The following is a 17,631-nucleotide window of genomic DNA, read 5'->3' as shown; positions in this document are numbered from 1 at the left end:
AAGTCAACGTAAAGTAATTGATCTGCTGTTTCAAGGTATTGCAGCAAAGTGCTCTGTTTGGGGGACAAATCACCATAGCAACTCAGCCGCCCCAGTTACAGTAGGCGCAGGATGACCAAAATAAAAATCCTCACCAAGTCTCAGGATTGGCTAGTGAGAGCTGCTGAACAGACTTTCAGTTTCCAGACGGCATGAGCCAGCACGTATTTTGGCTTCCTAAATCGCTGAAGGGGACGCTTTAAAGAATAACAAAACTATCCAGCCAGGTTACAAACAGAGGGGTTCTGGGCCATCCCCCTGCCTCCAGCTTAAACACAAGCAGACCTCACCGCTAAACAGCAGCATTTGTTCTTAAAACAGGCTTGGGAAAAGGGCTCATTGTTACTTACTGTGGCTTGCCAGTTCTGTTCCAAGTTGGGGGTACGTGGTACTCTAAATGCTGATTTTTTAAGAAGAGCCAAATCAGTATGAAAACAGGTTTTCTGTAGGTGTGAAAGGAAGAAAAGCAAAACCACTCTTTCTTCCCTCCACCCCCAGGCCCCTCAGCACTGGATTTTGGTTCCATTAATTATCTGTTCTCTCTAGCATCTTCCTTCTCTCACTTGGCTCTGATCCTTCCTTCTGATCACCTGCAAAATCACCTTGGCCATGGGTTTGCCCATTCTTCATCCGCACTGTCCAGGGCTTCCTGCGGCCCCTCACTCTGGTGTGTGTCCTGAGGCTCCCTGCAACCACCACCTGGGATGCCCAGAGCTCTCTGCCTTGCCGCAAACTGAGGCCACCAGAGTTCCTACTGCTCCACTCCTAACCCTGTGGGTCACTCCCTTGAAATCCTCTCTTTTGATTCTGGTTGCTGCATGACTCAGAATCTTCTTTTTATAGTCTGTCTCCTATAGTCTCACCTCCTAAAGTTAGGCATTTTCTAAAGTCCTGCCTGTTCCGTACTTAAACTATTTATCTGATGTCTTCAATTCTCACTTTGAAGCAGATGTCTACTACACCTTCAGCTGAGACTGTCCACCTGACGATGGGTTACCTCAAAATGAACTTGATCAAAATGGAGTTTAATCTTCCCATCACAATCGGATCCTTCTCCAGACTTTTTTTTTTTAGCATATTGGGTTTTTTTTGTTTTTATTTTTTATTTATTTTATTGGAGTATAATTGCTTTACAATGTTGTGTTAGTTTCTGCTGTACAATGTGTTTTTTTGTTGTTTTTTTATAAATTCATTTATTTACTTATTTAGTTTTTGGCTGCATTGGGTCTTCGTTGCTACGTGAAGGCTTTCTCTAGTTGCAGCAAGCGGGGGCTACTCTTCACTGTGGTGGCTTCTCCTGTTGTGAAGCACGGGCTCTAGGCGCACAGGCTTCAGTAGTTGTGGCACATGGGCTTGGTTGCTCCACGGCATGTGGGATCTCCCCAGACCAGGGCTTGAACCCATGTCCCCTGCATTGGCAGGTGGATTCTTAACCACTGTGCCACCAGGGAAGTCCCTGTGTTTGTTTTTATTTTTATTTATTTTTAAAAAAATTTATTTTTTATTGGTTGTGTTGGGTCTTCGTTGCTGCACACGGGCTTTCTCTAGTTGCAGAGAGTGGGGGCTACTCTTCATTGTGGTGCGTGGGCTCATTGTGGTGGCTTCTCTTGTTGCAGAGGACGGGCTCTAGGCACATGAGCTCAATAGTTGTGGCTCACGGGCTCTAAAGCACAGGCTCAATAGTTATGGCACATGGGCTTTGTTGCTCTGCGGCATGTGAGATCTTCCTGGGGCAGGGATTGAACCCGTGTCCCCTGCATTGGCACGTGGGTTCTTAACCACTGTGCCACCTAGGAAGTCCCCTTTTCCAAACTCTTTGTTTATGTTAATGGCTTCATCATTTCCTGAAACTTAAAGGCTGAATGTTATTTAGACTCTTCCTAGGCAGACATTTTCTTCGCCACATTCCATAGACTGTCCTTTGATGCTTCTTCCATGTATGTCCTTCTTTCCATTTCCAAAGCTATCATCTGAGTTCTGGCTGTCATCACCTGTAGCTGAGATTTTTACAGCAGCTTCTGAAATGGAATTTTCACCTCTAGCCCTTCCTCTGAGGTAGCAAGGTATGGTAGAAAGAAAGTAGGCTTTGAGTTGGAGTCCCACCTCTGCCATTTACTTCCATTGTGACTTCAATTTCTTAATCCTGAGTCTCACTCTCCTCACCTGTAAAGGAGGTATAATCCCTACTTCCGGGTGTGAGGATTTAATGGGGTAACATATGTAAAATATCTGGTGCACTTTAAGTGCTCAGTTGATGTTAGTTCCTTTCCGTTTCAAACTCACTACTGTCAGACTGAAGTCTTAATACAGACTTCTTGGTCACGTCCTTCCCTTACTCAAACATTCGTTTTCCTACTGAAGTAAGGACAAACTCCTTGAGTCTAGCACTTCAGAGACTCCTAAGATATGACCCGTGTCTTGCTCCAACTCTGCTGTTCACCACTCTTTCTTTAAACACCATTCTATTCCCCATCTGTTTCTTTGTTAGTGCTCTGGACTTGGACTTAAGTGCACTGTCTGCATGTCTGTCTGATGAAATCTTAGCTGTTCTTTAAAACGCATCTTGCATTCTACCTTCTCTCTGAGGCCACCCCCGCTCCCTACCAGTGGATATGACATCTTCCTCTGACCCCTAGAGCACTTATCTCTCTCTTGTGGCATTTTTATTATTCTACTTGCTCTTGTTCTTTGACTTCTCTTTACTGCACAACTGAACGTCCTTGATGGCACAGACTGTTACAGCACCGAGCCCAGAGAGAGCCCTCTGCCTTGTGCAATAAATGCCTTCTGCCAAAAAAAAACTTGCCCGGTCACGCTTCCCTTGGTCTACTGAGCTTTCTTCTTCCCTAAGCTTCTGTTGGGTGTCACCCTTCCCAGAAACAAAGTTGCACAGGGAAGCAAATCTCTTACTCAGTGAAAGGCATTCTCTCATTGACACCAAAATTCTGGAGCTCAACATTATGGAAAAAAGTGTCCCCAGATGTGATCTCAAATATATCGTGTCACCATTTCATCAGACCCAGTTTATTTTCTATTTCCATGAATCCCAGGAAATTCCCTTGTTTGAAATCACAAGTTGATTTTTTTTTACCTTTCTCCCAGGCCCTCAGAGAGCACTGTTCTTTTTGGTGTAGAAATATTTTCTTCATGCAAATAGGTTCTTGGGAATGTCTGAAATTTCTCTTTTTTTAATTCATAAATCAGTCTCTTTAACACTGATAATGCGACACAGAAAAGGAACTCAGATTAAAGATTCAGTTGAGCTTTTGTAAACACAATGATAAAAAGAGGAACATTGAGCCAGCATCTTCAAACGTGTCTACGGTTCTTAAATATTTAATCAATTTATAGTTTTTAATATTAATGTCTTAGTTCCAAGGTACAGTTTTACTAGTTTACAAGGTTTCATTTCAGGATGAATTAGGCTGGAACTAGGGTTTCATCATTATATGGGACCTCATGTTGGCAACACCATTTGCAAAGTACAATTTTCAAAAGGTTAAAAACATGACTCTCATAGAAATAGAAAAATAATAGAAGTTAAAGATTTTATTCAGTTCAATTAATAAGGAAGCCAGTGAGACGTTAGACTGATTCAAGAGAAAATTCAAGGACCTAGAGATCTGTAGTTGGTCAAAGGAATGCAGAAATAAATTTGCTAACAAATGCAAAACTGATTAATGTCCCACTAGGCAATAATCTTTGTGATGTCACTGGACAAGAATCATTTGTAATGCTATCGGTTTTCTGCAAGTTAACCTCTATTCTTGTAAGCTTGCAGAACAGCCTTCCTAATCAGTCAGCAAAAGGTTCACAGCCCTAGAAAATCAGATAATCCCCCGGGGAACAGAGGTCACTAGACAACATCCAGGTCTACAGAGAAAGAGTACTCAGTATTCTCTGTGACCTATTTCCAAGTTTTGCATACTTGCTCTTGACACTCTTCTCTGAGAGGAATGGAAACAAACCAATCTGTTTTTTCTGTGTTTGTCATTAGATTTAAGAAAGCGGACATGAAGCACAGTCTCCCACTCTCCACCGACCCTCCTTTGTCCCCAGGATTTCATCATGGGCTCTGGAGTCAAATTGCTTGAGTTCAAATCATGGTTCCACCATTTACTACTGGGTGACCCTAGAAAAATTACTTAACCTCTCTGTGCCTCCGTTTCACCATTGTAAAAGAGGATTTTAAGTAATAGTACCTTTATGGCTTTGCCATGAGCATTAATGAGATAAAGCACAAGTGCTAATAAATGTGAGTTATATTACTACTGAGTAAGGGTTCATTATTCCACCAAAGTATTTGGACATTAAAACATTTTGAGAAATAAACTCTCTGATACCTTATGTTAAAGAGGGTTTCGGTTCTACATCTCAAAGCAGAAGCAAAATAATTAAATCACTGAAATGAGTCAATTAGGAAATTAATAATTAACTTGCTTAAGAGGCTACAATAAATTCTCGATGTGTCAAAAGAATAATTGACTTCTCTCGACTTTGACGTTAAAGGAACAAAAATGTATGAGTCAGAGGTGGCAGGAAATTAATCTTTGTTAGTTAAGGTGTCCCAGGCATTGTACTCACCACATATTCATTACACTGTCAACAAATGAGTATTTTCAGAAGAATGGTTCTCTCCCCTCCTTAAGGACACATGCTACAAAATGAAAAGCAGTAAAGGAAAATAACCAAAAGAAAAATACGCTGAAGCCTTAGAAAATGGGTTTACCAAGCCAGTCAAATGCCAAAGCAATGGTTCTAAGCGCATTTCAGCTCTAATCTTTTATTCTGCATAAAAAAATCCATTAAATATTCTCTGAATTTTAAATTATATTTACCAACACACTGGTAACTATAACGTACTGGGGATATATTCCCTTTCACTACACATGGTTATTTGTACCTTGCCCACAGAATGCTGAGGAGAATACCAAATAAATACACATTTTATTAAAACGCACACAAACAGCTCTGTTGTAAATTGATGTAAATGGTTAGGTCTCCCTGCCACCCAAATTTTGGCTTATATACCCTTAAATCAAAAAAACAACACTGGTGGAGGCCACCAAAAACCCGTGGATAAAGATGGTAAATTAAGTACTGAAGTTCAGAATCAGACAGGAAATAGCTATAAACCAAAATAGAAAGCAAAATAATGAAGAAAAGTGACAACTCATGTCGAAGTCTGGGTAAATTTTAATATGCTCAAGCCTGAGAAAAGAATTTTCCTGAAATGTTGGTCCTTAAGGGACATTCCTAGGATAAACTGAACACAAAAGAAAAGGGAATTTCCCTAAAGAAGTTTTCTGAGCCAAAAGAATATCAAATTATGCTTGAAAAACAAAAGCAAAGACGAATAATGCCTGTCTTTCTCCCCCACCCACTTCTCCAGACTGGCTTCAGTGTAGGTTTTCCTGCTGCAGGCCATTTACTCCCTCTATGCTCTGCTATCTCAACACAACTGAATCTAGACTTAACCCTCTGTGTTTTGGTGGGTTGATAAGTGAGACAATTATTTTCAGCCCCTCATGTGCTTGGAAACTGCATTCTGGATGTACCAAACATACACAGACATGTAGACATACTAAGCCTCCAAGTAAAGAAACGGTAACTTACTGTCAAAAAGATATTATTTATGGCCACTATTAAAAATGATTTCTTCTTACATAATTTTAAGAAAGTATCGAGAGACACTATGAGTTAAACCAAACTGAAAACGATTTCTCACAATATTTCATATGCTCTGAGTTTTATGCAAAAAACTTGTAAACTAGAAAAACGCTGGCCTCAAGTTTTTAAAAAAGGTTTTAAAAAAGCTAAGCATGAGTTCATAAGTAAAGTGTATATTCGCGATTTTCAAAGAAAAAGGCAAAGTTAATAAAATGATGCTAGAAAATAAAGTGATATAGTTTTTGCAACAGCACGCATTTCTCGTTCTTTGCCAAAGATTCTTAGACTATAAAAATTTGTAAAAGAACTTAACAAAACTAAATACATGATGGTTGTACTGAAGGCTTTCCACAACTGGAAACACTAAAATATATTAATTTAGTTGGAAGAGGGAGTGGCAGTGAGAGCCCTTCAACTATAATGACCATTTTAGAGTTCATTAGAAACTAATGCTCATAGCTCAAACACACATGAGCTGGTATACCGTCTTTAAGATGTCTAGTAGGTACTACAGCAAATAACAGAAACTGGGAGCCAGAGGACACTGGCTCTCTAAGGAAAAACTGTTTTTTTTCTATGTTGTAGCAGATAACAAGACTGTTTAAAATGGCAGCTTTAAGAGAGCTTATTTTTGAAAACTTAACTTGGAGTGAAATCCTTATCAAAGAATGTGCTCTGATAGGATTTTCCTTTTATGTAACGAAAGAACAATAAAAGGCAGGTGGAATTATACCAGGAGAAAAAAAATAGAAATTACATCTCTCAAGCAGAAGTGCTAGGACAGAGTGAAAAAAAATTATAACCATTACTATTTGAGGTGGTATCTATTTTAATGTACTTTTAACTATGACTGAATGCTTAAATAAAGAAATTCATACAAAGGTGAGAGTTAACATATGTGCCTGACATTTTTGTTTTCTGTTCTCAAGGGTATATTTTTAACCCTGGAACAAAATTAGTAGCCCAATCTTTATCCTACCTTAAACTAATTTTCATTTCTTGTCCTCTTCTCTCCTCTCCAAGTCACTCTAAAGAGTTAGAGGATAACAAATATGGCTCCTTGAGACCCCTTAATTCATTCTTGCAGTACCCTCGTATAGAGTTCAAAATCCACACACTTCAACGTATATTGACATACAAGAAGTCAAGATGTCAAGATGAGAGGCTCAGCTTCGAGATGACAGTTGAAAGACTGCTATTAAATTGAAGACCATTTTGTGTTGCATGGTCCACTGTCTACTCCAAGTTCAAACAGTGTGACAAATAAAAACATGGCTGACGCTGACAAAACGTGACCCTATGTGACGCGGCCAGCGGAACTGATGTCTGCAGCAGCTCTTGAGGTAGAAAACTTACTACTCATCACTGAATATGTGAATAATACCTAAGTTAATAATGTTTCAATATAAAAGTTTAAAAACTGCACAAAGATGTTGTGAATGTCCTGTATGTATACTTCAGTAAGAAGCGAAACTAGATCAACCAGAAGGCGGTCTGGAATGAGATTGTTTTCTTTATGGATTTTAAAACATATATAAATTTCTTTAGGATTTTTATATATCTATGCATTGATCTTCCATTTCCTTACGACACTTCTAGCTCAAGGAAAGAAGGTCAAATCTTAAAAACTGTGGGTCCCTCCTTTGCTTGGGTGCCGGTCCTCACACAGAGGCAGGAGGCCACTCTGGCACAGGGATGCAGTGGGTGGAGACCTGGGAGAGGACCCGAGCTGGGGGTCCCAAGACAGGTGAGGAGAGGCTGGGAAGGAGGGAGTCTATGAGACTCGGGGACTGGCCATCTGGGCTTAGAGATCGCTGGGACTCGGGAAGATAAAACACCTGTAAAAACTGAGCATTTTCAGGGCTCCTTCACCTACACCATCCAGTTTTGTAAATAGGTAATTCATTCTATGTTTTAAAAACACTGGTTTTGCACAACCAAGTTATAGTTATGGTATACGCTACATATCTTCAGGTGATTAAAGACCGATCGGCTGGTTTCAGAGGTGGATGTCTTTCTTAAATTAGCAGCAGGACGTCCCCATGAATTTATCCCAGAGGCAGACTGGTGGGAGAAGCACGCAGCTGAGGAAAACATGGAGGAGAGAACAGGTCAGGAATGGCAGAGATGTTCCCTTCTCAGTGTCCCAGGGGCCCCCCTGTAGGCAGAGGGCAAGAACATGACTGTGCGTTTTATCAGTCTGTGGAGGAAACCTAAGTTTCTGTGTGTTTCAGAAATGGTCTCCTATAAACACCTGCAGACTCTTTCCCTGACCCTGACAGCACCTCACGTAAAAATGGAACATACTAGACCTGGTGTGGATGGTACAGGGAGGGAGGAGAGCAGGCGTGAGAAGTAAAAAGGATTCCTAAACGCAGAGTTCAGGGCTGAGCCTTGGCCTCTGGTGCCCTGATGAGGAAACAGCACAATCGTTCCAAGGCTGGAAGAGAATGAGCTACTGGGCTGCTAATTAGTAAAGACCTGTGAGGGCGGGCAAGAGCTGCTGAGAAGCACAGTCACAGAATAAGAAAACAGGCAGCACTGTGTTCATCTTTTCATTTTCCCTTTGGACAGGACCTCTGCATAGGAGGTGTGAATGAAGTCGTGGAGCTGCTTGGCACTGGCCGCGTTCCCCAGCACGCTCGCCAGCTCGTCGAGGGACAGGCCTGCTAACTCGGCGATGTTCTTAACGTGGTTCATCAAGGAGCGACAGTTTTTGGCATTCACGCCTGGCATTTTTAACAAGAAGTCCTGGGGACCGGGGTTGTACTTCTCTGCCTCGGGGAGGGTCTCGGAATCGGCTGTCACGGCCATGGCCATGCCCGCGTCTGGCTGTGGCTTGTTCTGTTTCAGCTCCTCAAACAGCTCGGCGGTGGCATGCGGGGACGGGCACCAGAGGAGCCGGAGCCTGGGGAAGTGCAGCGTAAGCAGGGTGAGCTTGGAGCTGACATCGTTGCTGGAGATCTCCTGGTGGAAGGCGCCTCGGGACATGAGGGAGAAGGGCTTAGTGGGGTCAAACTCGATCAGAAGCACCGGCCGCTTGTAGTAGCGGGACATGGAGATGCACTGGCTGTAGAGGCGGCCGTTGTTCAAAGAGCCGATCAGATCGCTGATGCTCTTGCGCTCCACACACATTTCTGGAGTCAGAATGTAGTCTCCGACCTCTAAGGTCACGGGCTCGATGTCGATGCCCCGACGGTGGATCAGAGATGGGAGTTCGCTGCGAAACTCACGCATGTCCACAACGATGCTTTGCTGGGTACCATTCTGCTCCTGGCCACCTATGGAGAAAAAGAAGCACTTTAAGTACTGCACCGAGAAGTAACTCTCAAACGTGGAAGAGCACAATTAAAGTTAAAAATCTACTTTCTGTTGTTAATGTCCGATGCCTGGTTACACAATACTACATGTCATTCCACACTTTTCCATATTTTAAGAAAGGTTTATTTACAGTTTAAGGCAATTTCCCTTAAATGGAGCTGGTGGGAAATTGGGGTCCCTTGCTACCTCCTTACTGAAAATTCACAGGTACCAGCTTTCGCCATTGTCCTCCCTCCGCGGTGCCTCACCGTTGCACTGACCACGTTTAACTGATCATCGTTGTCCCAATTCTTAGGACAGAGCCTGGCACATAGTAGGTGCTTAGAAATGTTCTCTGCATAAACTGCCTTGTGAGCTGCTGTGAAAAATTTTGGAGCTTTTAGTGCTTGTATCAATGAGTCCAGAGGTGGGAAAATGGAAGCAGCTGGGAAAAACAGGAGCACAGAGCTTCTCCCACCAACATGCATATGAATCGCCTGGGATGGAGTTGAAATACCAACTGGAGTTAAAATATCATAGGTCTGGAACAGGGTCCAAGACCCTGCACCTCTAACAGGCTCCCAGGTGATGCCAACACTGCTGGTGGAAGGACTACACAAGGGCGGTTGTAGGTAGAATAATGGCCCCCTGAAGATGTCCCTGTCCTAATCCGTGGAACCTGCAAATATGTTACTTTACACCGCGAAGGTGACTTTGGAAATGCAGTTAAATTAAGGCTCTCAGGGCTGGGAGATTATTTGCGGTTATCCAGACAGGCCCAAGGGTCCAGGAGCCATGAGTCAAGGGATGCAGGCAGCCTGGATAACGTGGAAGAGGATAACCTAGAGCCTCCAGGGGGAGCAGCCCTGCCGACACCTGCATTTTAGCTCAGTGAAACCCACTTGGACTTTGGATTGTAAGATAAAAATTGTTAGATAATAAATGTTGTTGTTTCAAGACACTAAGTTTGTGGCAATTCGTTACAGCAGCAAAGGGACGCTAACAGAAGCACTCAGGGGACTGAACTCAAAAGGGCAGATTTCTATGAACAGCTTTCTGTGTGGTACCTACATGCTCCAATCTATCTTCCATCAAACTGCCCAGCATCCCGTTGTTCTGCATGACATGTCCCCAGCCTATCTGAATTAATAATAATCTTCTTCAAGAGAGACACAGATGCTCTGAGGCAGTGTTTCCTAAAGTATGGTCCAAGGATCACTCTATCAGACACTGACCCCCTTTCAGATCTACTGAACTGGAATTTCTATGGACTGGGGTCTGTGAATATACAGTTTTAACAAGCATCAGAGGTTATTTTTAAGTACACTAAATTCTGAGACCCACTGCTTTAACTGCTCTGGACCCCACCAAAGGAGAAGTCAACCGTATTGTTTTTCCCATGCCACTTGGCTGAAATCAGCTGCTGCCACGGGGAAACAGGATCGGGAGTGGGACACAGTTATCCCTGGACCACGGTGCACGTGGCATCCAGCAGGTCTCGGTGGAAGCCACTGCCTGGACGCTTCCTGGCAGTGAGAGTACCACACACCTGGGATCTAGAAAAGTGCCAAGAAGCAATCAATAGACACAGAGAGGGAAGTGGGAACGCAGACTGAACAATCCTGCCTCTTCATCTATGAGCAAACTGGCCTCTTCAGGTTAAGATAACAACCTAATCACCATTTACAAAAGTTACCTGGCCAAAGTACATTCTGAACCTCAACCAAAGCTGGGATGTAACTGATTTCCAATGCTGGTACCTAGATCACAACCCCACTTATCTTACAGGTGAGGAGCCCGAGGTCCAGGAAGGACACATGGCTGGCAGACAGCACAGCTGAGACCAGGGCATGGGAGCAGACACCCATGTTTAAGAGCTTACTGAGAAAAACCAAGCTTCTGCAGAGAAACTCTGGAACCTCACAGCCTCCTGCACAGGCAGCAGGAGTGCTTGGCAAAGGGCAGGACTCACCGGCTTTGCGCGTGTCAGCGGGAGTACCTGCAGACACACAGCCTCTTACAAGGTCGAGGTTCGTTTCATCTCTGCCTTCTCTTTCTTCAGGGACAACCATGCTAGCCTTTTCCCTGGGGGAGAAAAGCATATTCAACATTTTTGAACTAATTCAAAATTCCAGATTTTAATCTTTTATAAATTGTAACATAGAAAATGATCTACCAAAAAACAAACAAAAAGAAAATGATCTACATAACTAGTGGTAAAAGAAAACACAGGAAACACTGGAAGTAAAAATGCACAGACAAGGGGCAGGTAAAGGAAGCAGAGAGAGTTTCTTTGCTGGGTACGCCTGCTCATCTTCCAGAGTTAAAAAAACTGTTCTTTATTTTCTATTCTGTACATCCGCCGAACACTTTGAGACATGAAATAAGCATGTGAAAAATGCCAGAGAGATTATTGAGACTTTTTATAAAAATGTGATAAATGTGTTACTGAGCACTGAATTCAAATAATTTATATTCCAATATTTTGAGAGTAATTTATGAATAGGATAGTTAACAATCAATGATTAAAGAAATGAAAACATACATGGTTAAACTTTCCAGGTGGGAGGCCCCATTAAACACCCTCGGTTTTAAAGGAAAAGCAAGATTAATATAAGAAACCAAACTTCCAACAGATTGCAACAAAAAAAATCAACACCTCAGGTTGGGCAGTAAAGCAGCATCGATTCACTCACTTATGCATCTATTTAAAACATTTATGGAGGGCTCCCATGTGCTGAGTGAGGTACTTTGGATACAAATATGGTTACCCAATAATTCCTGTCTTCAAGGAGCTCAGTACCTTAAACCTGGTAGACTGACAAGCCTGTACAATCCTAACTCAGATTTGTAATCAGGAACCAGAATCATGACAAGATCCTCAATAACCACAGGAAGAGTGAGCCAAGTTTGCCACAGTCTCATTTTTCAAAACCAGTAAAGGATGTTATAAGCAGTTCAGGAAAGAGCAAGGGCTGTGTGTCCCTTTGTGCCAGGCTGAGAGAAAAGACGTAAAAGGCTGGCTCTCTCACTCACAGGGCTTGCAACTGAGCGGAGGAAACACAGCAATGTGACTGCAATAAAAGAGACTGGGAAAGGCGAAACAAGAGGAATCTTCATCAGCAACTAATGATTTCAACGAGGGCACAGACAACAAGGATTTTCCAATGAAAGGAAATAAAATCAGATGGAGCAATTGCCCATTCGCTCTGGATACGTGATGTTTTAGGGCAGGGTACCACGAAGAGATACCACAAGAGAAACTCAAATTTAAATTCTATACTATTTGAAACAATATGCAAACGCAAAGTTATTATTAGTCTAACATTCTATAAATAGATGGCAAGAGGGCAGACAATAGTTGCAGTGTCGTTCTCCCCCGTTGTTCTCAATACTGGTGCCAATCGCTGCTGCTGGAGAATCCTCTGTGGTGACAATGGCTCTGGCAGCCCCGTCACACCCACCAGACTCCAGCTGGGGAAGAAGGACAAACTGTTCAAAAAACTTACTGATCTTAAATTTCTTTTGCTTTCGCACTTTGGATCAACATGGGGGATTTTTTTTTTCCCCTCTTTATCGCCACATGCCTTACTGGCTAAGCTATCTCACGTGGGATATCCTCCTTTCCTGATTAATGTGTAATCTGTGTGTGGCTGCAAAGCACAGGGGGTTAGAATGCAGACTCTGGATCCATGTTGCATGGATTTGAAACCACTTACGGGCTCTGTGACTTTAGGCAAGTTGTTTAATGGCTCTGTCCCTCAATTTCGTCTGTAAAATGGGAATACTACTAAAACCTAACCTCAAAAAGACTGTTACAAGGATCACATAACATATATAAGGCACTCAGAAGAGTGCCTGTCGCCTAGCACTATATAAATGTTAGCTGTTATGATAACTGTGCTTCTCGTATAATGTAGTAACCTCATCCCCTAATTATTCATGATTACGCTAAAAAACAGAAGATTTACTTTCAAATGATTCCACAACAGTTTCAGTTAATACTGTTAAACAAAGCAGCTAGTTTACCATGAAATGTTATAACTGCAAATTGAATCTGAGGAAAAAACAGACTCCTGAAATGAAACCAGGTTGTAAAGAAAATATTGTCTTCCTAACTAGTAACTCAAATTGGTTTAACAGAAATTTGCCATACTTATAAATATTCAGTCCCTTGCTTTCAACATTTAGCATTATTATTCAAGTTACTCTATGTGACAGACACAAAATAATAATTAAACGATTCAGATCCCTACTTCCACCTAAAGTCCTGTGGTTTCTTAACTGTACTTTCACATCTTCAGTGATACTTGAATAGCCTGTACGACGTGATAACACAGGGAGGAGGTACTGGACTAGAAATCTCTTCCAATGGCCTTTATTCAAGCCCTCATGCTAACCCACTTTGTGATCATATTTTCTAACTGTAAAATTTCAAATAAGCTAACCCCTTCCTTTGAAAAGTGGTGACCTCTCCAAAACTATGTATACTCAGAATGTTATTATTAATTTTTCGACCCAGGGAGCATTTTATTATCAATACTTAGAAGTGTAATCTTTTTTCTCTTTACTTGTCATCTGTAATCTACTGATCTCCAGTCCAGCCAAACAATCCTTCCACTGCCAGTTTGCCTGATTCATTCCTCTCCGGTTATTTTAAATAGTAGCATTGCTTTTGTTCTTACAACATCACTCGTGGAGGTCCTGGCAAAAGCACATTTCCTCAGTCTCACATTAAATTTTTCTCTAAGTCCAGGCTTAGTGCAAATGCTCTTTCAGCCATGCACCTCACATATATTTTGCTTTTCAAAACAAACACTTCTCAAATCCCCAAGTTTTCTGGGAAAGTAAATATCTTAAGATTCTGAACAGCGTAACTATCCGTGTAACATGGGAAGATCTAACATAATAAGTAGACAATCACCACTGAGAGAGTTTAGAAAATTATGCCAGATCATAGATAAAACATTAAAACCTGGTATGGGAATTACTGTAGAGACTGAAACGTAGGAGAAAGTCTATATCCCCATTTCTGCTGAGTGAAGTTTCCAGTATGTGCCAGGCTTACCTGAGCCTTGTCACTGAGCCTTTTGAGTGTAGAATCACTTGTATAAGCTGGGAATGGCACGGGGTCCCCAATACCTGGCTACAATCCACTGACAGCACTCCTTCCCAGGCCAGGTTCTGATGCACTGGAGAAGAGGCAGCTGCAGGAAAGAGGCCTGGAGCAAAAAACTCACATCCTCAGAGCCGCCAGGCTCCCTTGGCTACAACACTGTGCAGGAAAGGGTTACGGGAGCAGGCCTGGGCTGCTCAAACCCTGCACATTCCCAAGAAAGGCCTGTCTCCTCAGCCTGTGTTCCCAGAAGCCCTTGGCCAGCTTCTGGGAGTTGAGCTCTGAGCTCTTGGAATATAACGCCTGATAAGAGGGTTTTTATATGCCTGGGGCCACACGGCAGGCACCAGGGTGATCGGATGGTTTATGCCAACAGTGTGATTTATGGGGAATACCTGATTTTGCTCCAGGGAGCTGGAATCTGTCACTTGAGCACTATGTCTATATGATGGACTCCCAATAAAAACGCTGGACCCCAAGTCTCAGGTAAACTTTCCTGTGGAGACACCGAGTGTGTGCTGTCACATACTGCCGCTGGGAGAGTCACCCACGTTCTTGCGATTTCACTGGAAGAGGACACTTGGAAGCTTATGCTGGATTTTTCCTGGACTTGGTCCCTGTGTTCTTTCCCTCTGCTGATTTTACTCTATGTTCTTTCCCTGTAATAAACCGTCACTGTGAGGACACCAGTTTTTCTGACTCCCGAGGCTCCTTCTACTGAATCATTGAACCCGAGAGTGGTCTTGGGGACCCTCGCCATGAACACCAACAACCTCATCTGAATATTTTTGCTCAACGTTCTCCTGTGTAATTTAGAGACAATTACTTTAATCAGAGAAGCCTCAGGCAAAGGATATTTTAAAAAGAGTAAAGGTGCAATTAGGAGGTACTGGCCCATATGCAGTAGCACCAATTCTTTCATGCCATTTCCTCAATATCTCTTGAATTTGTCCCCTTCTCTCCATCAACCTAATCGTGGCTGCCACTGGTTCTTATCAGACAATTGCAATAGCTTCCTAACCACTTCCCCACTCCATCCAATTCTCAGTTTGATGCCAGAGAGAGACTTTAAAAATACACTGTCACTCTCCTGCTTAGAACTCTTCAGTGCTATCTTACTGCCTTCAGGGTCAAGTTCTAAATCCTTAACAGGCCTCGTGCTCCTCTGAGCGTTCACACGTACCCCTGTTCAACAGAACCCCCTGCCCACCATGTCTACTTAGCAACCAGCATACGTGCTCCATGGGTCAGCTTAAAGGTCACTCCTTCAGCGACGCCTTCCGTCCCTGACGCCCCACACTCAGTCAGGTCTCTTTGACAGACTCTCCTACCCTTTTCTTCTACCACTGCAGCCCGCAGCGCTCTGCCCATGTCTATTTATTACACTATTCACAAGCAGTCAGTGTTTCTTTTCCTCTACAGGATGAGCTCTACGAAGCAGGGTAGAGCCTTTTTCTGTACCACTGTATCTCCAGCACTTTAATATCAGCACTGGGGTTGGCTATAATAGATGCTCAAGAAATATCTGTTGACTGAGTCTTGGGAGAGGAAAGTCTAGAAGATGCAGGGAGGCGCTAACAGCTTTGGACGAGAAGAGGCAGTCTGTATAATATGTGGTTTGTTATAATGCTTTCTAGAATTTTTTTTGAAAAAACATATATACACACATATAAACTATCCCACAGAACACATTAATAGAAAAAATATTTTCACAGGCTGAAAAGACTGACCAACAATTGTGGCACCAATAACTGTAAGAGTCCATGGCTAAGGCACGCCACAATCACAGAGGACAGGAGGGGAAGGGAAGGGAAGGGAAGGGTACTGCCCACATACTGTGCTGAGTCTCTTCAAAGGGACTCAATTGTTCAATAAGCACTCCTGTTTCCTGGAACACATGCTCTGGACACACTGGGGTACCTGCATATTATAAGCATATACAGAGAGCCCACAGCCAGTGCTGAAGGACGGTTGTCTATTCTGAAATTCTGTCTAGGTCCTGGCTGGCTAACTGCCACTAAAAGTGATTTCTGCACTCTTGCTGTCACTGATATACTGCCAATGTCTGAGACTTGAAACACTGGTCTGGCCCAGTTACAGTCAGGCCAGGCCATGGCCTCCCCTGGTCTAGTGTTTTCTCAACTCAAAGATGCCCTGTCCAGCTCCTGCCCTGGCTTCTGGGGCCCCTTAAAGATGATCTGACCCATCTTCTCTCACCAAGCTGTCATCTCCTTGGCAACATCCCTTGGGGGAGGTTATCAGATTTCTCAAATACTTGCAAGGGTAAGAGGTAGCCATGCAGTTTGCAAATATCTCACTTAGAAACATATTCCTTTTGTTAAACCAAAAGCTTTTTTCTATTTGGATTTGGAACATTAAAGGATACTCATTCTCGAAAAACACACATCTGTTCAGATAAATGTCATACCTTTAAAAAAATATTTTCCCAGAGTGATTCTATTGATCTGAACTGACCGGGTCATAAAAGTATTTCCCAGTAAACAGTAAAGCAGTCACCCACCCATGGACAATGGAAATTTTACAAGGGAAAAAAAATCATGATTCCAAGGGAAGAGAGACTGTACATGGGGGAGGGGGAGAGAGTGTTTTAGTTCTAATGCTGATGTTTTATGATACATTTCTTTACAAACAGAACGGCAGTTTTCTTCACATTTCTAATAGCCTATTATATTCTTGAAAGGCAACTGGAGAAGGTGGGAAAGCAGGGGAAGAGGGAAGGAAACGTGTGTTGATGTCCATAAACCCTGGGGTGAATCAGACCACAGGTGTATCCTGACGTGACCCTTCCCAGTGGCTTCCTCTCTCAGTCTCTCCTGAGGGCTAGCGGATATTCTCCTACCCAGAGAAGCCTCTGGGTCTTCAAAGGCCTTTGATTCCTTCATACTGATCTCTTATATAGTTACCTTATGAGTTTTTCAAAAGCTTCCTTTTCTTTCCGCAAAGCAGTGAGATAGCGTTGTTCCTCGGTTGAACCTCCGTATATAAGAAAGTAAACCCTGAAAGTTAAGACAGAACTCTTTTAGGCTGCAAACAAATAATTTTTAATCCCTGGAAGGAAGAGCATGGCATTTGGAAATCAGCAACCTAGAGTGTTCAAATAATAAATATTTGAGAAGAAAAGGTTCCATTAATCACATACTAAAATTAAGCAGCCTAAACCCCACCTGTTCAAGGCCTCATTACCACACGGGTTTTTGTTTTTTTTTTCTTCTTTCAACAAAAGGAGGAACAGAGTTTAGGTAAACATTGAAATATAACAAAGAGGGATAGAATAATTCTTTCCTAATAACTATAAACAAATCAGAAAACACAATCTTAGTGGCCTCTCTTCTTTCAATTTTTTCTCTGCACCTCTGCCAAACCATCGTTTAAAAAGCTGGACAGTGGTTATAAAAGCCAGCTTATGAAAGTTCATGTTAGTGAAAAATAAACAAATGAAATCTATATGACCTTTATCTTCACAAGTAATTTCTCAGTTCCTTTTT

At 42.5% G+C, this 17,631-nt stretch overlaps 2 protein-coding genes across 7 annotated transcripts in view; both read right to left on the bottom strand.

The window, feature by feature from the left end:
* The window catches only part of MRTFB (myocardin related transcription factor B), a 284,571-nt gene extending 283,815 nt beyond the window's left edge, over window positions 1–756 (bottom strand). For 2 of the 5 annotated variants that reach the window (XM_057748309.1, XM_057748314.1), the window contains exon 1: window positions 390–633. The gene's annotated coding sequence lies outside the window, so the exon portion shown is untranslated. The other 3 variants (XM_057748312.1, XM_057748313.1, XM_057748318.1) reach the window with 3 other exon arrangements.
* Window positions 757–3,365: 2,609 nt separating this feature from the next.
* The window catches only part of ERCC4 (ERCC excision repair 4, endonuclease catalytic subunit), a 34,729-nt gene continuing 20,463 nt past the window's right edge, over window positions 3,366–17,631 (bottom strand). The window contains exons 9-12 of one of the 2 annotated variants that reach the window (XR_009055590.1): window positions 17,050–17,142; window positions 10,982–11,094; window positions 8,191–8,990; window positions 3,366–7,793 (exon numbers count right to left, since the gene is read on the bottom strand). Coding sequence is in view for 1 of the 2 variants with exons in the window: in XM_057750430.1 (XP_057606413.1) it covers window positions 8,257–8,990; window positions 10,982–11,094; window positions 17,050–17,142 (940 nt within the window). In the remaining variant the exon portion in view is untranslated. Of the gene's footprint in view, window positions 8,991–10,981; window positions 11,095–17,049; window positions 17,143–17,631 lie in introns of both variants that reach the window. The other variant, XM_057750430.1, reaches the window with a different exon arrangement.

The sequence above is a fragment of the Hippopotamus amphibius genome, chromosome 9, assembly GCF_030028045.1.
Source record: "Hippopotamus amphibius kiboko isolate mHipAmp2 chromosome 9, mHipAmp2.hap2, whole genome shotgun sequence".
NCBI lineage: Eukaryota > Metazoa > Chordata > Mammalia > Artiodactyla > Hippopotamidae > Hippopotamus > Hippopotamus amphibius.
This window is presented reverse-complemented; position numbering and strand designations above follow the sequence as displayed.